At 40.9% G+C, this 20328-nt stretch overlaps 2 protein-coding genes across 3 annotated transcripts in view; one reads left to right on the top strand and one right to left on the bottom strand.

Annotated features, from left to right (window-relative positions):
* The window catches only part of megf6 (multiple EGF like domains 6), a 64290-nt gene that overhangs the window by 24204 nt on the left and 19758 nt on the right, over positions 1 to 20328 (top strand). For both annotated transcript variants that reach the window (XM_051396826.1, XM_051396825.1), the window contains exons 5-18: positions 662 to 784; positions 4059 to 4181; positions 5730 to 5855; positions 7934 to 8056; positions 9180 to 9302; positions 9994 to 10131; positions 10271 to 10393; positions 10763 to 10885; positions 11016 to 11258; positions 11366 to 11494; positions 13738 to 13866; positions 14472 to 14600; positions 18601 to 18735; positions 19238 to 19372. In XM_051396826.1, the coding sequence (XP_051252786.1) occupies positions 662 to 784; positions 4059 to 4181; positions 5730 to 5855; positions 7934 to 8056; positions 9180 to 9302; positions 9994 to 10131; positions 10271 to 10393; positions 10763 to 10885; positions 11016 to 11258; positions 11366 to 11494; positions 13738 to 13866; positions 14472 to 14600; positions 18601 to 18735; positions 19238 to 19372 (1902 nt within the window). The remainder of the gene's footprint in view (positions 1 to 661; positions 785 to 4058; positions 4182 to 5729; positions 5856 to 7933; positions 8057 to 9179; positions 9303 to 9993; positions 10132 to 10270; positions 10394 to 10762; positions 10886 to 11015; positions 11259 to 11365; positions 11495 to 13737; positions 13867 to 14471; positions 14601 to 18600; positions 18736 to 19237; positions 19373 to 20328) is intronic.
* LOC127361842 (EH domain-containing protein 2-like) lies at positions 14685 to 17841 on the bottom strand. The gene is made up of 6 exons (XM_051396878.1): positions 17483 to 17841; positions 17195 to 17371; positions 16831 to 16928; positions 15995 to 16407; positions 15721 to 15885; positions 14685 to 15610 (listed from the first exon to the last, which is right to left on the bottom strand). The coding sequence occupies exons 1-6, from the start codon at positions 17701 to 17703 to the stop codon at positions 15050 to 15052; spliced, it is 1635 nt and encodes a 544-aa protein (XP_051252838.1). The 5' UTR covers positions 17704 to 17841; the 3' UTR covers positions 14685 to 15049.

The raw sequence follows: 20328 nt of genomic DNA, 5'->3' as shown, positions 1-20328 counted from the left end.
AAAAGGAGCCCTTCCTGTGTAAGATCTAAACAGGGAACAAACCTGGAAACCATTTCACCCCCAGAGACAAGTAAGAACATTGGAAACATGGGAAGACCATGAAAACAGAGTGGGTCAACATAAGGCTTCTTTGGAAATAGCTGATTGGATTTAGATACACACTAATGACAGAGTGGAACTACTGGCATATGTTGTATGAAGTGAAGGTAGAAGACTGCAGACTTCTCAGTTTTACTGTTGTGAATTAAATTGGTGAACCACAACATGTAGAAAAATGCAAGTTATAGCTTCTCCTTTTCCTTTTATTTTCCACCAGGAATGCTCTGGTTGGTAATGATTGGCAACAGACTCACAAACAACAGTTTTGTTTTTACCTCTGGGAGTTAACTGACACCAAAAGTATCTCTGTCATAGAGACTGTGTTGGGCTCTGTAAAGTGATAAGTGCAAATACACTCTAGAAAGGTTTTGTAGATTTCTATCCTGCTGAAAAGGGGAAATAAATGAATACATGAAGGGACTAAACAGAAAGCAAGAAAGGTTAGCTGAAAGGTAGTTAGAAACCTTTCTGTCCTCATTCAGCTGCAGTGTTTTGTGGACTGTGCATTATGTTATGTTATGTTATGTTATGTAAAACTGGTCTTTTAATCCTTTTCTTTCAGATGTTAATGAATGTGAAGTGAATGAAGGCGGCTGTGAGGGATACTGTTGTAACACCATTGGCAGCTACTACTGCAAGTGTCCGGAAGGCAGTAGACTAGGGCCAGATGGCAAGGCATGTCATGGTAAGATGGACATCTGGATGTAACTGATGTGTACAGACACAGACACACTGTAGAAGGCTCTCTGCCCAGTCAGGGCTTCCTTTACTGTTTTTTATTTATTTTTTATGTCAGAATGTGAATGACTTTTCCGGGGTTTGCGTGTTATGTTTTCAACAAAAAACAAACACAAAATATCACACACGACGCATACGATAACACATTTTTTATATTTTAATGTAATTTATTTATGGCTGTAAAATAGCTATTTTCACAAGCAGTGAACCAAAATAAGTCTTAATTTGCCCTGATTAGATTTAGATAAGTACACATGTTAGTCAATTTATTTGTTTTATTATGATACCCTTGAGCTATTTTTGCAAAGATAAAATAAAAACTTTAAACTTCCTTTTAGTCTTTAGTCATATGCATTCCACTGTGTAGTGTAATGTGTACAGCAGTATATTATAGCGCATAATGGGGAAAATTACAAGATTAAAGGTATTATGTGAAGCTATCATTGTAAAGAAGCATGGTTTTGTTTACCTTCAGTGTTTCTCACCAAAATGAATTGAGCTTAACAAAAACATGTTGAATGCATTCAGCGCCTCATAAACATTTGCCAAGTTCTTTTTTGTGTTCTGAAACATGCATTGTTTACATCAGCTTGAGGTGTTCTTCTTCCTCTTATTGGCACATTGCTACTTTTTAACTATAAATGTACAATGCTGTTTTCTTGTGTATCACGTCAGACCTGTTTTACTCATTTTCAGTTGTGTTATGTGCTTCTTCACTGTTGTCCTTTTTCTGCAATGCAAGTAGACAAGCTTGCAAGGCTACCAAAAACCTCTGGCTGTCAGTCAAGTTACCCTCGCCTTGCAGGTTGTAGCAGTGTGTTGAGTCTCAACCCACTTATCAGAAAACATTGTAAACATACAGTTCCATTATTGCTCTAAAAAGTTTTATTTTTTATGTATTTTAGTATGAATAGAATTAATTAGAATGAATTCAATGTGGACTGAATTACAGAAATATTTAGTCGTTTGATTTAGTCATGCTTTAGCCTATTTTGACCAACTGAAGACCTACTTAACCGTCTAGACTCGAGGCTGTAAAGGTCTAAACCAACCACACAGGCAGCACCGCTTTCTAATAACCTTCTCTTCTCAGACAGTATACTAGCAGCAGTTTGCCCGTCTCATCTGACAGAAATATGCTGAGTTAGTGTTGGGCACTAAGGCCCATTTGTTCTTTAGAGCTACAGGTGTGAACAAGTGCCCCTGACCTTTAACCTTTAAGACAGGATATTGTCACTTACTAATGATTTAAAGTCAGAGAACTAACCAATGGAGAAGAAAAACAGAAGCAGCTGTGAAGTTCTTCTTTTACGGCTTTTTGTGTGAATTGTATGTGTAGTATTTATGGGGATAGACAGCGAGTTTGGGTCTGAACTCTTGAAGAAGAATAAACCTGTGGAGGAATTGTTTTTAAATCATCAATCATTGTGGGACTTTCAAAGTTAGTATGCCACTCTGGAAACTGAGAGCTGTGGGAGATGACTGCCGAAAAGTACGATAAATACTGTCATATAAGGTAACACATATAAATGATTGCTCTCACACCAGAATGCCTCTGGTCCTCTTCTTATTTTAGTAACTTCAGTTCTTGTGGTGCTCATTCTGAAAACCACCTGTTCATTTCCAAAGCAGCGCTCCCAAATGTTTGGTCCGCCACATTGTATAGCTGTAGATGCCAGCTCAGCAGCTCCACTTAGAGCCAGACAGTGTCACGCGATACCGTTCAGACCTCATGCCCCTCGACCTCTGACACCAGTACCACCACCACCACCACCACCCCCGCCCCTGCTGCCACACACACCACCTCTTCCACCGGTGAAAAGCAGCCATTGTGTGTCTCCCATTGAAATCCTCTCACATGAGGAGACCAATAAGTATATTAACCTTGACAAACCTCCCCCTGCGTCTATTGTTTTGTATGTTAGGCATTCTCTACAATAGCTGCCAATGTGTTAATATACAAAAGAGCCCCCCTAATAGGATGGTTCATGAATGTGTGATTCTTCACAGGCGGTTGTTTAGTAATTATTTGTTTCTTCACTCAGACAGATGTCTAAATAAATTAGGCAAATGAATATGAATTCCTTAAACCTGATCACACTATGTGCAGGGCATGAAAAGGATTCTTCTACTGGCAACTGGGCTCCACTTTGACACCCCCCTCCCCCTTTTCTCTTTAGCTCCTTTTATTGGAAACAAGCTAATTAAAATAGTCTTGAAATCATTTTCTTTTCCCACGGGTTTGTCACACGCACACACTCACACGCAAACTATTTAAAAATGATTTCTAATATTTGCACTACTTGGGAAGCACTTAAACCTCTGCGGAACCAAAATGATGGTAGTGTTGCATGCTCAAATAAACTGAACCACATGTTCTTAGTGTTTAACAACCCCCTCCCCCTAAAAAAGGTAAATGCAACATTATATTCCCCTCCCACGCTCCTCGCACACATCTACTCTGTCATCACCAGCGTGAGCCGAAAAAGCCCTTGCGAGTCAGAGATGACAACCTGGAGGAGGTCAGGAGGATGTGTGATGTGTTGTCCAGATGTGTAGTAAAGTCTGATTGTCCTTGAGTGGAGTGTTCAGGTATGTTGTCTTCTCAGCTTGCTTCTGTCTCTGTGGAACATGAGCTTCAGTCTGACACACGTGCAGCCATATGCAATTCTCTCCTCTGCAGGAAACAAATGGATTACACGCGTACTACTGCACAAAGAGCACGATAAGCCATTCACCCTATTATACATGTATTTACAGGAGTCAGAGTACAGTGTCGGTGTGGTATTGTGCTTGTGAAGCAGACGGTGATTCAGTGTCTTGCTCAAAGGCACACTGACACATTGAACACACTGAACTCTACTCAAAAGTAAAACTTGGTAAAAATTACACAATTACAACTCTTTAAATACAAATGTGTTTTTCATTTTCCTTTATTTCGCTCACCGCAGAAGGAATGTTTAATTAGACCGCCTCAAAGTTGGATGTGAGATTTTATAAAGGATGTAATTCAGAATTATTATCCTACAACTCCTACCAAAGTTCTCAATCTGTCCTTGTTCAGCAGCTGAAGTCCCAGTTTTTTAACACACAAGATGACTCAAGCAGAGAGGCCATTTATATGGGCTTCTAATTGTGCCTTATTCATGACAGGCATGCTGCTAAATGAAGTCTTTGACACAGTCAGAAGCAGACTGACATCTGACAATGTGTGTGTTCAGATGTTAACGAGTGTGAGGAGCTCAATGGAGGATGCCAGCAAACATGTGTCAACACACCGGGCTCTTATCACTGTGAGTGCAGCGAAGGCTTCCGTATGCACACTGATGGCCGGACATGTATTGGTAAGTACAAAACAGAAATATTTGTTACACTTGTGCTAAAAAAAAGTCCTTGGACTCCTCCCCAAACACTGCATTCTCTCCTCATTAATGGAGTAGAGGAATAACATGGATACAATGCAGCTTAAAACTTTCTCGCCTGGAGTTAGATAAGGAGATTGACACCACTCTTATATGTGTATGTTCAGTATAAAGCTGGAGCCAGTAGCAGGGTAGCTTAGCTTAGCATAATGACTTAAAACAGTTAGCCTGTCTCTGTGTGCAGGTAATAGCCCCTCTAAAGCTCAGTAATAAAAAGGTTATATCTTGTATGTTAATAAAAAAATAAATAAATAGAGGAAAGTTGTGCTGGACTATTTCTTGTTTGGTTGCCTGGCAACTTTACGGCAACAACAACAGCTAATGGTGTCATATGATAACTAGTAGTGTAATCAAATCAAAAAGTTTAGTATAGACTAAACTATATACTACAGTGGCTGCAAAAAGCTCAATGTACTGCAACTTAAAAAAAAACTCCATTGCAAATTTTCTAGATGCACATGCTACAAAGTGAGAAAACACAACCAAATACAGATGCATTCATCTGTCAGAGGTCACAATATATCAGTATTTTTATTGTTTTGTATTTTATGTCAAAGTATTGCCATGCTAAAGTAATCCAATGCATACACATTATTGGACATATTTTTCCTTTTTTTTCGAATGCTGAATGTTTCATATTGTTACGGTCCTTCAGGATACAAAGATCACATCACAACCAATTCTGACAGTGTGAGCCATGCCCAGTGTGTGAGAACACCTGGAGGAATATCTCCATCCCTTTATAGCAGATGCATTGCAGCTCTTTCCAGCAACACTTAAGTAACAAAGAAAAGGAGTGCTGAGCTTCATGATTAATCCCAGTGTCTAGTGGGAAATTCTGACATGATTTGAAATGGAGAAATATAAGATGGTAGTACTTTTTCCCATTTTAGCACCATAAAATCTGTAGGTAATGAGAGAATTTGTTACTTGCTGTAAATCGGAACTCCTCTGTTGCTTTTGGTCTTATTTTTTATTCTTAATACACCACAGCTTAGTGGTAGAGGATAGGGATGGAGGCAGAGGGATAGCTAATTGTGCCTGTTGAAGTCATCAATGTTAAAAGCCAGCCGTTCTCTCAGTTTTACAGGCCGTCTGTGTCATCATGTCTGTGTTTAGAGCACCCAGAAGGCACAGGGCTGATATTCATATTTGGCACATCATTAAATCACAGGGGTAATGGGATGGAAAGATCATTAGAAAGTAACCAGGGGTACCCGCTGGACCCAGCTTGAATATCATTTTCCAGCTTCCAGCCTTTGCCCGAGTGTTTTCAATAATTACACAGAGTTTGAGGTGTGAAAGCCATTTTAGATTGCCAACAAATTCAATTATATTTGTCATCCTGTGTGAGTTCAGATTTTAACTGGTCAGAGTTTAACATCCAATGTTTCCATAATTGGATACCAGAGATGATGGGGTTTTATGCTTATTTATCATGCATGTTTCTGTGTCCCTTTTTCTTTTAAGCTGTTAACTCTTGCTCGGTTCTGAATGGTGGATGTGAACATAAGTGTGTGGACATGGGGAACAATCACTACAAATGTGAATGTCGAAAGAACTACCACCTGAAGAGAGATGGGAGACATTGTGAATGTAAGTCATTTTGCCAGCAGATGCAAGAATATGTCAGAAATCACTGGGCAAACAGGGTTCATTAGAATCTATTGTCTTTAGCTAGCTGCTTTTACTGTTAACATTTTGTGTGGCTACTCCTTGTAGAGAAAAAAAATTAATTTGAGAAACAGCTTTGGAAACAGTTAATGTACAGTAAAGAGCAGGAATTCAGATTTGTCCTCCCAGATTTGAAAATGTTTTTTGTTTTTTTACTGGGCATCTTACAGATGTCATAACCAGACTCACACAGTATCGGAAACCTTTTTTATTTTTTTAAAATGCTGTTAAGTGCAGAAGTCAAACTTGGGAATTTAATCTGTGCTCATGAACTAACCAGCAGGTCAGGGAATTACCTGCTGGGCTGACCTGGCTACATTTTTGTGTCTGTGTGTGTCTCTGTGTGTGTGCTTCTCCCTCTGTGTGTTTGTGTGCATCAGTGAGGGACCCCTGTGAGGAGAGGAATGGAGGCTGCAGCCAGCTGTGTCTTTCAGAAGGCAGCCGGGTTCGCTGCAACTAAGGCACACCTGAAACACACTGCTTCTTTGTGTAATATCATGGGAAAGTCAAAAGAAATCAGCCAAGATATCAGGAAGAGAATTGTGGACTTGCACAAGTCTGGTTCATCCTTGGGTGTATTTCCAGATGCCTGAAGGTGCCATGTTCATCTGTTCAAACATTATACGCAAGATAAACACCATGGGAATGTCCAGCCATCATACCGCTCAGGAGACGGGTTCTGTGTCCCAGAGTTGAACGTGCTTTGGTCCGAATGTGTATATCAACCAACAGATGATGCTGCCATCCCTCTATTTCACAGTTGGGATGGTGTTCTCAGGCTGCAAGCTTCCCCCTTTTCCTCCAAACTTAACGATGGTCATTATGGCCAAACAGTTTGATTTTAGTTTTCAGACCACAGGACATGTCTCCAACAATTAAGGTCTTTGTCCCTGTGTGCATTTGCAAACTGTAATCTGGCTTTCCTATGTGTCTTTTGGAGTAATGGCTTCTTCCTGACAGAGTGACCTTTCAGCCCATGTCGGTACAGTACTAGTTTCACTGTGGATAAAGACACACTCTTACCAGCTTCAGCCAGCATCTTCACAAGGTCTTTTGCTTTTGTTCTTGGGTTGATATGCACATTTCGGACCAAAGCACGTTCAACTCTGGGACACAGAACCAGGTTTATTGACAACATTTGAGTTAATTAGAGACACACACCTGTGGATGTATTGTAAAGGCACACCTGAAACGCACTGCTTCTTTGTGTACATCATGGGAAAGTCTAAAGAAATCAGCCAAGATATCAGGAAGAGAATTGTGGACTTGCACAAGTCTGGTTCATCCTTGGGTGCAATTTCCAGATGCCTGAAGGTGCCACGTTCATCTGTTCAAATAATTATACGCAAGTATAAACACCATGGCAGTGTCTAGCCATCATACCACTCAGGAAGGAGACGGGTTCTGTGTCCCAGAGTTGAACGTGCTTTGGTCCGAAATGTGCATATCAACCCAAGAACAAAAGCAAAGACCTTGTGAAGATGCTGGCTGAAGCTGGTAGGTGTGTTTTATCCACAGTGAAACTAGTACTGTACCGACATGGGCTGAAAGGTCACTCTGTCGAACTAAAAGCAAATTGGAGAATCCAAAAAAAAAAAAAAAAAGGAATCTATTGTCTTTAGCTAGCTGCTTTTACTGTTAACATTTTGTGTGGCTACTCCTTGTAGAGAAAAAAAATTAATTTGAGAAACAGCTTTGGAAACAGTTAATGTACAGTAAAGAGCAGGAATTCAGATTTGTCCTCCCAGATTTGAAAATGTTTTTTGTTTTTTTACTGGGCATCTTACAGATGTCATAACCAGACTCACACAGTATCGGAAACCTTTTTTAATTTTTTTAAAATGCTGTTAAGTGCAGAAGTCAAACTTTTGAATTTAATCTGTGCTCATGAACTAACCAGCAGGTCAGGGAATTACCTGCTGGGCTGACCTGGCTACATTTTTGTGTCTGTGTGTGTCTCTGTGTGTGTGCTTCTCCCTCTGTGTGTTTGTGTGCATCAGTGAGGGACCCCTGTGAGGAGAGGAATGGAGGCTGCAGCCAGCTGTGTCTTTCAGAAGGCAGCCGGGTTCGCTGCAACTGCCGACCTGGTTTTACACTGGCTGGAGATGGCAAGAACTGTGAAGGTGAGGAATTACACACACACACACACACACACACACACACACACACACACACAAACACATACCTTGAGAGTGGATTTATCAAACAGTTTAATAAGAGAATGAAATACATGATTTTTCCATAAGCAGCAACACTGACCCTCCTTTTGAAAGCAAATCTGCTCTATAACAGAGCAGTATAGATTGAGAGGCTGATGTTGGAAACTTTACTTACATCCATCCTACTAAAATGAAAGGAAAAGCTTGAGAAATCTGATACCTGAGAGACCTGAAAGTCTTCCTGCTGGAGGAAGTGTTTGCTATATTGTTTTGAAATCCTTTACCCATCCAGATTTTTTTAAGACCGTATGGGAGCATAGTTTCCTAATGCTGTGACATTATGTGTGTTTGGTTCATTAACATCTAGTGCCAGAAACAGCTCCAAACAAAGGCATCACTGAGCTTCTCTTTATCTCAGCCCCTTAAAAGTGCTTCTACCTGACCCCCAAAAACTTGTGACCTTAAACATTTGTGACTTTCTGTCAGTGTGTGCATGTAGCTAAAACTCAGGCAAGGGCTCTGAGTTGGTGTATAAACTTTTTGTCTCAATGTTCATGTGTGTCTGTTGAAAAAACTGTGTTTCTTTTGCAGTATGAACCATAATAACCCAGGGCCTTCTGGTCTTGTGTAAACTGCAACTTGGCCAAGAGGGCTAGGTTGCTTATTCCTAGTCAAAGAGGACAGGAAGACATATGTCACCTCTGAAAATATCTGGACCCTGACTATGTCTCAATATGACCCAGAGATATTTTCTTGTGTTTTGCAACTTTGTAAAACAGATAAATCTTTGATAAGAAATGTTTGCCATCATGACTTTCTCATGCTCCTATGATTTTTGTTTTTATAATAATAATAATATTAATACATTTTATTTATAGAACTCTTGTCAAGGAACTCAATGACACTTCACATATGTTAATATAAATAACTTTGATAAGTAATAGAAACAACACACTAAAACAATATATGTACAACGCACATCAATTAATCAAACATTAAAAGCATTGTGTGTCTATCTGTATGTACAGTACACTATATCTCTGTGTAAACATGCCCGCCTTTGTGGTTTATTACCTGTCCCTTATAGACATTGATGAGTGCGGTTCAGGCCATGCCAAGTGTTCCCATGGATGTGTCAACATGCTGGGCTCCTTCAGCTGTGTGTGTCATCCAGGCTTTGAACTTGGTGCTGACGGAAAACAGTGCTACCGTAAGTAAAAGCCGTAGAAACTAAAGATGGCCTTCTGCAAACTCCAGCTGACTGTTGAACACGATTCTTTGTGTCCTTTAATTCTCTTGTAAATAAGGAAAATAAATTTGAATATTTGTATCCAGTGCAGTCGATGCAATATGTAAACAACAAAACAATTACCAAAACTACACTTGCAACATAGTTTTGTGTCTACTTAGTTTATAGTATACTGCCACTTTAGTTACCAACAGATAGATTGTAATTCACAATAAAGTTAAATGATTATTTACTTCATGACTGCAAAAAAATAAAGACATTTGACATTTTTGACAAACATCCTAAGCTGCACTCTAACTTGCATGCATGCTTGCAAGAGTCTTAAGGAAGCATGTGGGATGACAATGATAATGATACGCCTCATAGAATACATCAGAAATGTCAGTTTCAAAGCCATGGCAGTCACATTAGGTATGTAGGTAAGTACAATGAAATGTACTTAATTACTTACTTACTTACCTTTCTAATTCCATTGTAATTTAAACTATATCTGTGCTTAAGAATGGATTTTTCCCCCTTCTCCTCATCTGTAACTTGTAATTACAAAACTGGGAGAAACCAAAATAGGCCTCATAAATGCCCCATAAACTTGTCCTTATGTTTCAGCTCTGGTTGTGCACTTTAATTGTGGTTTTGTTCCTCTCTCCTCCAGGCATTGAGATGGAGATCGTCAACAGCTGTGAGAAGAACAACGGAGGTTGCTCTCATCACTGTGAGCACACCACCAACGGTCCTCTCTGCTCCTGCAACCACGGCTTCCAGCTGGACCATGACAGGAAAACCTGTGTAGGTAAGAACTTCTCTCTGTGACGCAGCTAAGTTCAGGTCTCTGTCTATGTTTCTTTCCCTGTTCGTTCTTTTTCATTCACACTTTTTTGACTCTCTACTTCTGCTTTCTGTTGTACCCTACCACTGCATGCCTTCATCAGATAGTGATGAGTGTATCAGTAGGGAGTCCTGCTGCAGTCACTTCTGTAGAAACAACCCAGGTGGCTACGAGTGCAGCTGCAGAGCTGGCCACAGACTGAACCCAGATGGCTGTGGCTGTGATGGTAAGAGTGCTAGATTGATAGCAGTTTACCTAGACTGCTTTGTGTTTTCTATGTTGTGTGCAAGGACATAAATTCCAAGTGCGAATTTACTCACTGATTGCTCAGTTGAAATTAAGTTTTTCAAGGCCATTGCAGAGCAGTAAACAATACAAAGAGCATTTTTCTCACTAAGGAGCAACTGTTTTTGTACAATCTAGAGAGGAACTGCCAGATGGGTAGAAAAAGTTTAATTAAATGAGTACCTTGAAGTGAAACAAAAGTAATGGTCCCACCTGAACTTGATCTGCACAACCCCTCTCCCAGCAAACTTTTGTTATTAATACCCTTTCATTCTCTGAGCTGTGTGTTGTTTGTGTATTCTTCTGTTAGACATTGATGAGTGTGTAGCAGAAACCTCAGGTTGTGAACACTACTGTGTCAACACCCTGGGAACATATGAGTGCTTTTGTCGACTGGGCTTCCGCTTGGATCAGGACCAGCACTCCTGCATTTGTGAGTTGACATTTGTATCACAGTTATTCTTGGATTGAATAGTTGTTGTACAACATGGACAATTAACACATTATAAGTGTTTCTGCCATCTAAAATCATTTGACTCTAATTTCGTACTGGGTGTGTTTAGCTCTGTATGGCAGAGAACTGGAAGAAGAAGAAGAGGAGGAAGAGGATGAAGAGGATGAACAGCTGGAGGTCCACAGATTACCAGACCTGCTGTTCCGCAAGGCTCCTCAGCTCCTGCAGTACACAGCAGCCTTGCACTCCCGTTATGACACTGAGGATGATTATGGTAGTGATGGTGACAGTGAAAAAGAATTAGAGATTCAGAGGGAGCGTCGAGGAGAACTTAGACTGGACAGCAGCATAGGTACAGTAAAAACCATGAATGATGTACGCCTGGTGATAAATTAAATAGATATTCGATATAATTGTATTGTTTTCCTTTTAAATCTCTATACCGGTGTTCTTTTTCAGTGTGTCTTGATGGCTCGTTTGGGGATGACTGCAGTGTGAGCTGTGAAGACTGTGTGAATGGAGCGTGTAGTGAAAACAGAGACAGATGCCAGTGTTCACCTGGGTGGACTGGGATCATCTGCAATGGGAGTAAGTGTAGTTAACAGCACATACAGTTACATCTGTGCATTGTATATTACATCTTTTCTTTGCAACAAAAATTCTCAAAGAAGATTTACTTTACGAATCTCTTTTACACACATTGGCCCAAAATACAGTCACACAGACATATAAATGTTGTGAGACAGTGGAGTGATGGGCTGTGGCAGTGTACAGGGTAAGTTGGGAGTTAGTAGTCTTGCTTGGGGGCACCTCTGCAGTGCCCAGGAGGTGGAACTACCACCTCTCCAGCTACTAGATTTTGCTACCCTTGCACAGGCTAGCTGCTTCATATGTTTACCATATGAGTGGTACACGAGAGTGGTCTTCTCATCTAACTTTTAGTAAGAATGTAGATAAGCATATTTCTCAAAATGTCAAACTATCTCTTAAAAGGTTTGGGGACCTGAATATTCCATTATGTAGGATGTAAAATATAAATGACTCTCTGGCCAAGACATGTGCCTGGACCGGAGACCAAAATGAATAATTTATTCCCAGATCCCAGATACATGACAAGTGGATAATGTTAACAGTGCAGCATACATGCACATGCACACAACCTGGTCTTTCCCACAGGACGCATCGTCTTCTTGGGCTATTTGAACCACACATACCAATGTGGTCTAGTTTTAGAGAGAGATGAGATAGCTCCCTGTGTGCATTGATCCAGGGCCATGTATCAAAACCTGTCGGCTCCTCTGCGTGGGAGGCTGGGTTGTTTATGGGCTCCCGAACACAAGAGCACCGGGGGAATCAATCCGTCTGCTACTGGAGTGAGGCCAGGGCCCACAGCAAGAGCACAGCCTGAGGCCAAGGATGTCCACTACTGGGTTAGAAAGCAAGGCTGCATTGTTCCCATCCAGCTCCATGATTAATGGCTGTCTTTGGTCTGAACCCGAGTGGGGCTGGTAATCATAAGAGGAGAGCCACGTGGGACAAGTCCGTTAGAAGCAATCTGTCACTTTTAGAAACAAGCTCCTGAGGTGGCAGTATTCAGATGCACACCCTGGAGGTGATGGATCTGGACACGGGTAGCATTTTGAGGTAGAGAGGATGAGCAATATTACTGCCTGAAGCAAAGATATGGGAATTGTTAGAGTAGGCAATAACATAGTGGCCGGACATAGGACCTTATATACTTGATAGGTGTCACTTCACTATGAAGTTATAGCTACAAGAAAGAAATATGTGACTTAAATAATTTAAACGTTTGTGTGCTGAATGTACAAAATACAGTATCATCCTGGCATTACAGTATGTTGTGTTTTAGCTCCTTTTCTACAATTCAAATCTCAGTTAAAATCTCTTTTAATTGCCTTCTTTAACATGTCTATCTTCATTTTTTCTTGTTTTTTTGTGATTTCACTTATGCAGTCAGTGTGTTTTACCAGATGTTTATACACACACAGCCTATTATCTTGTTTAAATTTTGAATTAACTTGACTATTCTGTTTGCAAAATGTTGCGGCTATCTAATTACTGATTATGCACTTAATTCTGACCAAACAGAAAATCAGATGGCCTAGAAGCATGTGTTGACAAGTTCCCAGAGTCAACTTTTAATATTATTGGTAGAGCAATAATTTGTGCTATTTAAACTCTAAGCTCTGTGTGTTTTGCATGTTGCCTCAACATGCCTAAGGAAACACCCCAGTATCAGTTCCATCATTATGAAGCAGAATCAATGCCTCATAACCCCACCCACTGTACTGTTCATTTACTTTGGTTGCATTTCCACATGTACACATCACGTCTAGTGCAAGTTATAGCACCACATAATCTTGTATTTTTTGTGTCTATTTTGATATTACAAGATACTATAATGCTGTTAAGCCCATTGATTATTTCAAACTGGTTTGTCTTCCCATGAGTGACATGAAACTGCTGTGAATAAAATGTGACATGGAATTTAAGCAGACATTCCCCTGATGGATTGTAACACTTTAGCACATCTTAAACAACCAGCTGGTTCATGCTGTAACTGCTAACAAGGCCAGAAAGATTAAGAGTGTCATGAGGGCACACACCATGGGGAAAGACAGGATGGAGGGTGGAAGTGTTGACTGACTTCTTAACACGGCTGCATGTACTTTGTCTTCCCTCATACATGAGTCTGTGTTTGAGTGTCAAAGGCATTCTCCACAGTTGGATTCATTAAGTCATACTGCAGTTATTAAGGTGTCAATGCTCTTTCCCAATGTTTCCCTTTTTTCCCACCTCTCCCTCTCCAGCTTGTCCCCAGGGGACCTATGGGCAGGCCTGTAATAGCCTGTGCCGTTGTCAGAATGGAGGCTCGTGTGACCCTGTGACTGGGAAGTGTTTGTGCCCCCCTGGGGTACAGGGCCTGTTCTGCGAGGATGGTTTGTATACACACATTTATATAGATGCACACACAGTACACACACAGGTGTGAATACAACAACCAGGCTCCTATTCCCTGCTTCTAAACATTTTGTCCTTGTGACCCCTTAATATAATACAGTATCTCCTGATGAGTCTGTCATAGGTTGTATGTCTGCAAGTTGTGGGCAGTTCAGTGGAACAATAAATGTTATCCTTAAAAAAGTCTTTCAATTGAATTATTTTCAGAGGTTCATTTTTATCCAATAGGATAAAGCCACAATATTTCACAAGAGGGAAGCCAAAAACATTAAGAAAGGTCAATTATGTATTATCTTATTTGTCACCTGGGCAATCATCATGTGACACTATATTAATCTTGGACCCCTTATTTGGGTCCTGATCCCCAGGTTAGGAACCACTGCTCTACATTAGCCTTCAGTGTGCTGAATGTGTCATCTCATGTCAACACTGCCACAGATACTGTCTTCCAATTTGAGATGAGCACTGTATCGTATTTTTTATTTTATTTGAACTGTAACCTTGTTTAAATGTTGGCTCTTATCACAGTGGAGCTTATTTGAATGTAAGTGGGCATCCTATCCTGAAGTATTCATGTTTACAGGTTGTCCAAGGGGTTTTTTCGGGAGGCACTGCAAAAGAAAGTGCAACTGTCCCAACAATGGACATTGCCATCGTCTGTATGGAGGCTGCCTGTGCTCTCCAGGGCTTTATGGCCGTTTCTGCCACCTGCGTGAGTACCAACCTGACCTTAACATAATACCCATTGCATAATGGTGGTGATGATGATACTATCGCAAACAATGAAATAAAACTGTCTGGTCATGTTTACAAGTTTAATGCCATTGATAAAAATACATTATGGTAATGTGAAATATTACTTATATTGTATAAAGAAAAAGGAATATACCAAACTGAAGATAAGTTCTGATGATGATATTTTTCTTATTCCCATGGATATGTGAGGAAAAAATATGATGTGAAAAATTTGCAGTGATCAAAACATCAACGGGAATCTTTCAATTTTGGTGTCACGATGATTGACATACAAATGGACAGGCACGGTACACTTGGTTAGTTTACTACCAGACTGCTACTACCAGATTAGGTTACATTTAAGAAATTATTTACAAATTTTACAAATAATGTACACAGAGCCTCAGCTTCCTCTCAATGTCATGTCTACTCTTCATCGCTGGCTGTACTTAGCCGTTTTGACGGTGGTACCAGGTGAGACGGCAGTTCTCGGGGGAGCCAGTGACCCTCCAGTTTTCCCTCAATAAGGTGGACTGCCAAAGCAAACTCCTCATTGTCCAGCATGCCATCCCCATCTACATCAGACAGCCTCCAGATGTGAGCAAGCACAGAGTTGGGCAGAAGGGTGGTCGTCATCCACTCTCTGACTTTGGTGCCACTCAGTTTGCCCTCACTTGGACTGAGGTTGTAGAAAATCTCATCGTATTTTGGCTTGAATTTCTCCACTGCCCACTCATCGAAATCTGCCTCACTGCTCTCGTCATCTCTGGGGGGTTCTTTGAAAGGGTCTCTCCTGTAATGTTCGGGCCTGAATGTCCCCAAAAAGTCACCGTCCAACACACCATGGAGAGATTTCTTCCTCAGTTCTTGTTGTTGAAGTAAAGGCACCAGGTTTGCTATGTCAGTGGTCAGGAGTTTATCCAGGGAAGCCATTAGACTTGGTTTCAGTGTCTTGAACTTTGAGAAATCTTGACCCAAAAGTTTCTCCTGAAAATATATGCAATCACACGTAAGGCTCACAAAGCACATTTAGGCAAATCAATTTTATATTTCTGTATATATGGTATTTAGACAGCAATTGAAAAGTAATGTTTGACCTGCATCTTGGTGCAGTCAGGGAAGTCGCCGGCTGGGACTCGATGCTGTTGCTGGATCTTGGTGAAAATGACAGGAAGCTGGTAAATCAGATTGTGCTTCTTGCTTTCTTTGCAAAAGATTGTTGGCATCTCTTGCTTCAGGTAGCTGATAATGTGGGCATGAGCCTAGGAGGGGATAAAGCACAAATGAAACCAAAAATCACCATAACTGCATTAGGGTTTGTAAATGGTTACCTAAAGTATGGGTTGGAATTGAATATATGAAATCTCTCACCCTTACTAAGCGTGCCCTCTTCACCAGGTCATTCAGTTTGCGTACTGCAGCATTGCGCGGCAGGTTCCTTATGTCAGCCAACAGATCTTCCTCCTCCATCTCTATCAGCTGGTAATGGTCACACATCTGCCTCGGCTCTGACCAGAAAGATCCGATGTAAACCCTCAAGATCTCGGGGGTTCGAAACACTTTCCCCAGTGACCACATGAGGGCACCATAAACTCTCATGAGCTGTTGTGAGTCCACCCTGTCAGCTTTGTTGAGAACAACACGCAACTTGTCCTCATGGCCACACAGAGCCCCAAAGGCTCGAGTGAGCTCATCAGAGAACTCTAGTTTATGTGCATCAAACAGCAAGATGATTCGATCCACACGCTCTGCGAACCAGCGTAGCACTGCTGGGAAGTCATAGCCTGGGGATAAGGAACGAAAACACAGGGTTTTCATTAACACTGTATGTAATGGGGCAAGTCCCACTGCCTCAAGAAGTGGAGGAACATATAATGTATCCCAGTGGCCCTCACTGGTTTCAAGCCATTTCAGTTACACCCATAGATTAATGCGTCCATAAAACAAAGCAAGGAATGCTTAGTTACTTTCTGCTCCTCTCCTTCCAACTCACTGTGATATTACTTTCATCTGCTGTGCTTCTGACTTTAAGTGTTTGAATTGTGTTGGGCTGAAATGCAGCTACTATGACTCTTCTCTTAGCAGGAATGTAAATCCTTCTGACAGTGACAATGCTTTCCAACCTTAACTGTCTAAAAAACTGAAAGTAAAGACCTATTAATTCCTCCTGACATTGAAAAGGACCTTAGAAAGGTACTCTTTCTCACCTCGACTCAGTTTTCTTTTAGCAGCAGTTAAGATGCCAGGTGTGTCGATAATGCTGACACTCTCAAGGACTTTATTTGGCATCTGAACGCACTGAAACCTGCAAAGTAAAAAAAAAAGCGTCACCAAAAAGCATTCAAAATAATCTCTTAGCTATTTCTCATAAATTTGAAGTATCTTAACACTACATGTTTTGTTGCAGTACTTTTATGATATTGAAGGCAGAACATTGGCAAAAAGTAAAAGAAATAAAAATGATAAATGAAGAAAAAAGGAGGAAAGAACAACAACAACTCCCCTTTCCCTTTTCTTTCACTCTCTCTTTCTTCCTTCATCTCTCTCTCTCTGTCTGTTGTATCTTCTCACCTGTTCAGAAAAGCATTTCCAAAAGGGTCGAGGTTGCGAAAGGGCTTTTTCGGATCCACTGTGAGGGCATTGCCTGGAATGATTCCTTCCACCTCTCCATACATGAGGGCAGTGAAGCAGTCAGTGGTTGGCTCTGGTCCAACTCTGCTGCCAGGAAAATCTTGTTCTATGAGATACCTGAAACATAGCAATACCATACCACCAACATTATTACCCCAACATACGGGTGCAATACATTCAGCATAATACATGCACAAATCTGAGGTTTTAAAAAGTTCTGATCCTGACCTGATAAAAGTTGTCTTTCCCGTTGAGTACTGACCCATCACCAAGACCATTGGTTTGTTGTCGAAGTCTGCATCCTCATAGCTTGGAGAATGAAAGTGATGGAAAGAGTAATACTTCTCTATCGGCAGCAGCCTCTTATAATAAAGATTCCTCAGCTCCCCAGTCACCATATTGACATCCCCAAGTGTTTTAGGGTTGCTCCTAAGCCTCCGGATGGACATGGCGGATTTCTGCTCTTACTTTCTCAGCGTGGAAGCGGCTCACTCTTCTAAGACCAAACTGAATGATGGAAGAATGTGCACAAGGAATATTATCAGATTCTCACAGCTGTCTGCTTCATCCTGCAGCGGGACATTTAGAGGGTGGAGAGGGTGTAACCAGAGCCTGCAGCTGCACCTAACATAAAGCCAGCGCTGAGAGGGACAGGGTGGAGTGGAGTTTTTGTTGCTGAGTAGGGACAATCTTGGCAAAATACATGCAGATTGATTGTGCTAAACATTTGAGTGGAGATGTGGCAGTGCTTCAGTTTTAAAAGTCTCACATACACATATGTTTGTTCAGTGTTTCTGTTAATGTGATAAAGTTTGCGATGGCTACTGACAACACAACAAACTTTGCTGGAAATTGTTTGCCCAAATTGTCAGCCTTATCTCAAATTATATTCATAATTATACACTAGTAAGGATGAATGATGCACCATCATTTTCTATAAATCGAGTGAATCTGGAAGCAGTGGTCACATGACTTAAACTTGCAGACGTCAGATGTTGTGATAATATGGTCGTTGGGTGTGTTCGTTTGGCTCATACAAAAATGTAATATGATAGCACAGAAGGTTTCATTTCAATGTTTTTTCCTCAATTAACCATGACCACCTTAATTTTAACAAACATAAATTCGTGGAAGAATTTGTTTTCTTTGTTTAACCTTAAACCTTGTTTTAGTGCAGTAATACTGTAGGAGGTGCAGCTTGCTCTTCATATGAATATAAGTGTAATTCTGTATTTTTTTGTACTACATGATACAAACATGCAAACATGTTGAAACCATTCATCGCTCTACATCAACCTAACTCATCCTTTTTTGTCTCTTTTAAACTGATCTCGTCCGGCCCTCAGCTTGTCCCAGGTGGACGCACGGTGCAGGCTGTTCCAAGGAATGTGACTGTGTTCAAGAACATTCCACTGGCTGTGACCCCAAAACAGGGAGATGTTTCTGTAAGGCTGCATACCATGGCCCACAGTGTGAGAAAGGTATAAGCACTAAAACTAAAACACCAGCTCATTTCTTCACCGACAGCTTCGGCATGCAAGGAATTATGGTTAAGATCCGTGCTTAGTTACGTTTTGACACAAACATGTTCAGGTCTACCGCCTAACTTTTCAGCCAAGTTGATTTTGTGGATAAATTACTGTATTGACTATTTCACAGCTTTATATAGATCCAAGTTTATTTCCTGGTGCAGTAAAAGGACTATTGTGCCAATAATTTCAGTTGCTCTGTGGGAAATACACTTGGAGCCTGCTGTTTCCTTGCAGTGCAGTTTTGATATAATGGTGTACAATGAAATAGCAGTTTAAGAAGTTGCTGTGATTGTTCTTAGAGACCAGCCTACAGTGATCACAGAATCAAGTCGATCACTGGTTAAGATCTTAATAACCTGTCTATGCTACGTAGTTTCACAAAATGTTTGCAAGTGTGTTTTGAGATTGTTAATCTTCCCCCTTTGCTGTGTGTGTATATACCCCAATGTAGAGTGTGAGCTTGGCTTCTTTGGTGCAGGCTGTGAGCAGCCATGTGACTGTCCAGGTGGAGGGTCATGTGACCCCAGGACTGGAGAGTGCAGCCAGAAATGTCCTGCAGGCCTTCATGGAGATAAATGTCAGCTGGGTGAGACAAAAAACTGCTTTACATTGTTCATCGGACTGTAAACGTGTTCTAAAAGTACTTCTAAAAGTGAATGTAAGCGTAAGGAGCACTTTATTTCAGGTGTAGTCTTTGTTTTAGAGTTTCTTTCAAACATCTGGCATGCATCCATACGATTTTTTTTTTTTACTTTCAATGATTTTAAACACAGAGCTGATGATGTGGGATGTCCCCCTGCACAGTGCCCTCATGTGGCCGTAACTTTTATAGTAAAGTATCACTGTGGATACACTGACTGTGAGCATGTGTGTGGATATGTGAAGTGCGTGGGCTTGCATACAGACACATGCGTCTACATGTGTGGATATTGTTTGCATACTTCATGCTTGCGCGAATGCGTGCCCTTTCTGATGTCAACACAAATTGTTATGAATGAGTTTCTGAATTTCTCAACCTCTGTCGCAACCTTTTTCAATTTGCCTATAAATCTTTCTTTATTCTGTCCTTTTCTATTCATTCTCTGCTACCTTTGATGGATTGAGTGGATTTACTAGGTGAAATAAATAAGGCTTTCTCTTGAATTCACCTGGTCAGTGCAGGTGTTCTTCTATGTACAAACTGAACAACTGAAACTATGAGTGTTCCTCCACAGCAGGGTGTCCCCTGACTGTTTACTTTGCCGGTTGATGGAAAGTTCAACCCTCTGTGTTGTGAGTTAAAGTGATACTGTATATTGTTCAGGAGCCTCTGGTAAAAACATGACTTTATGTCTCTGTGGAGTGGACTTAGATAACAGAGCAGAGTTACAGTATGTCAGCACTAATGCACAGTCCAGGCCTTGGCTTGCTGGGTTTGTCAAAGCCAAAACAAAAAAAAGGGAAAACATATCCACAATTTCTGGATTGTAAGTAAGTAAGTTGCAGGCCAGGTCTCGACAGGGGCAATTTACTTCAGTTACTCCTGTAGAAGCTATTGGCAGA

The sequence above is a fragment of the Dicentrarchus labrax genome, unplaced genomic scaffold (genome assembly GCF_905237075.1).
Source record: "Dicentrarchus labrax unplaced genomic scaffold, dlabrax2021, whole genome shotgun sequence".
Lineage (NCBI taxonomy): Eukaryota > Metazoa > Chordata > Actinopteri > Moronidae > Dicentrarchus > Dicentrarchus labrax.
Note: the sequence above shows the minus strand (reverse complement) of the source record. Positions and strands in the feature narration are given on the sequence as shown.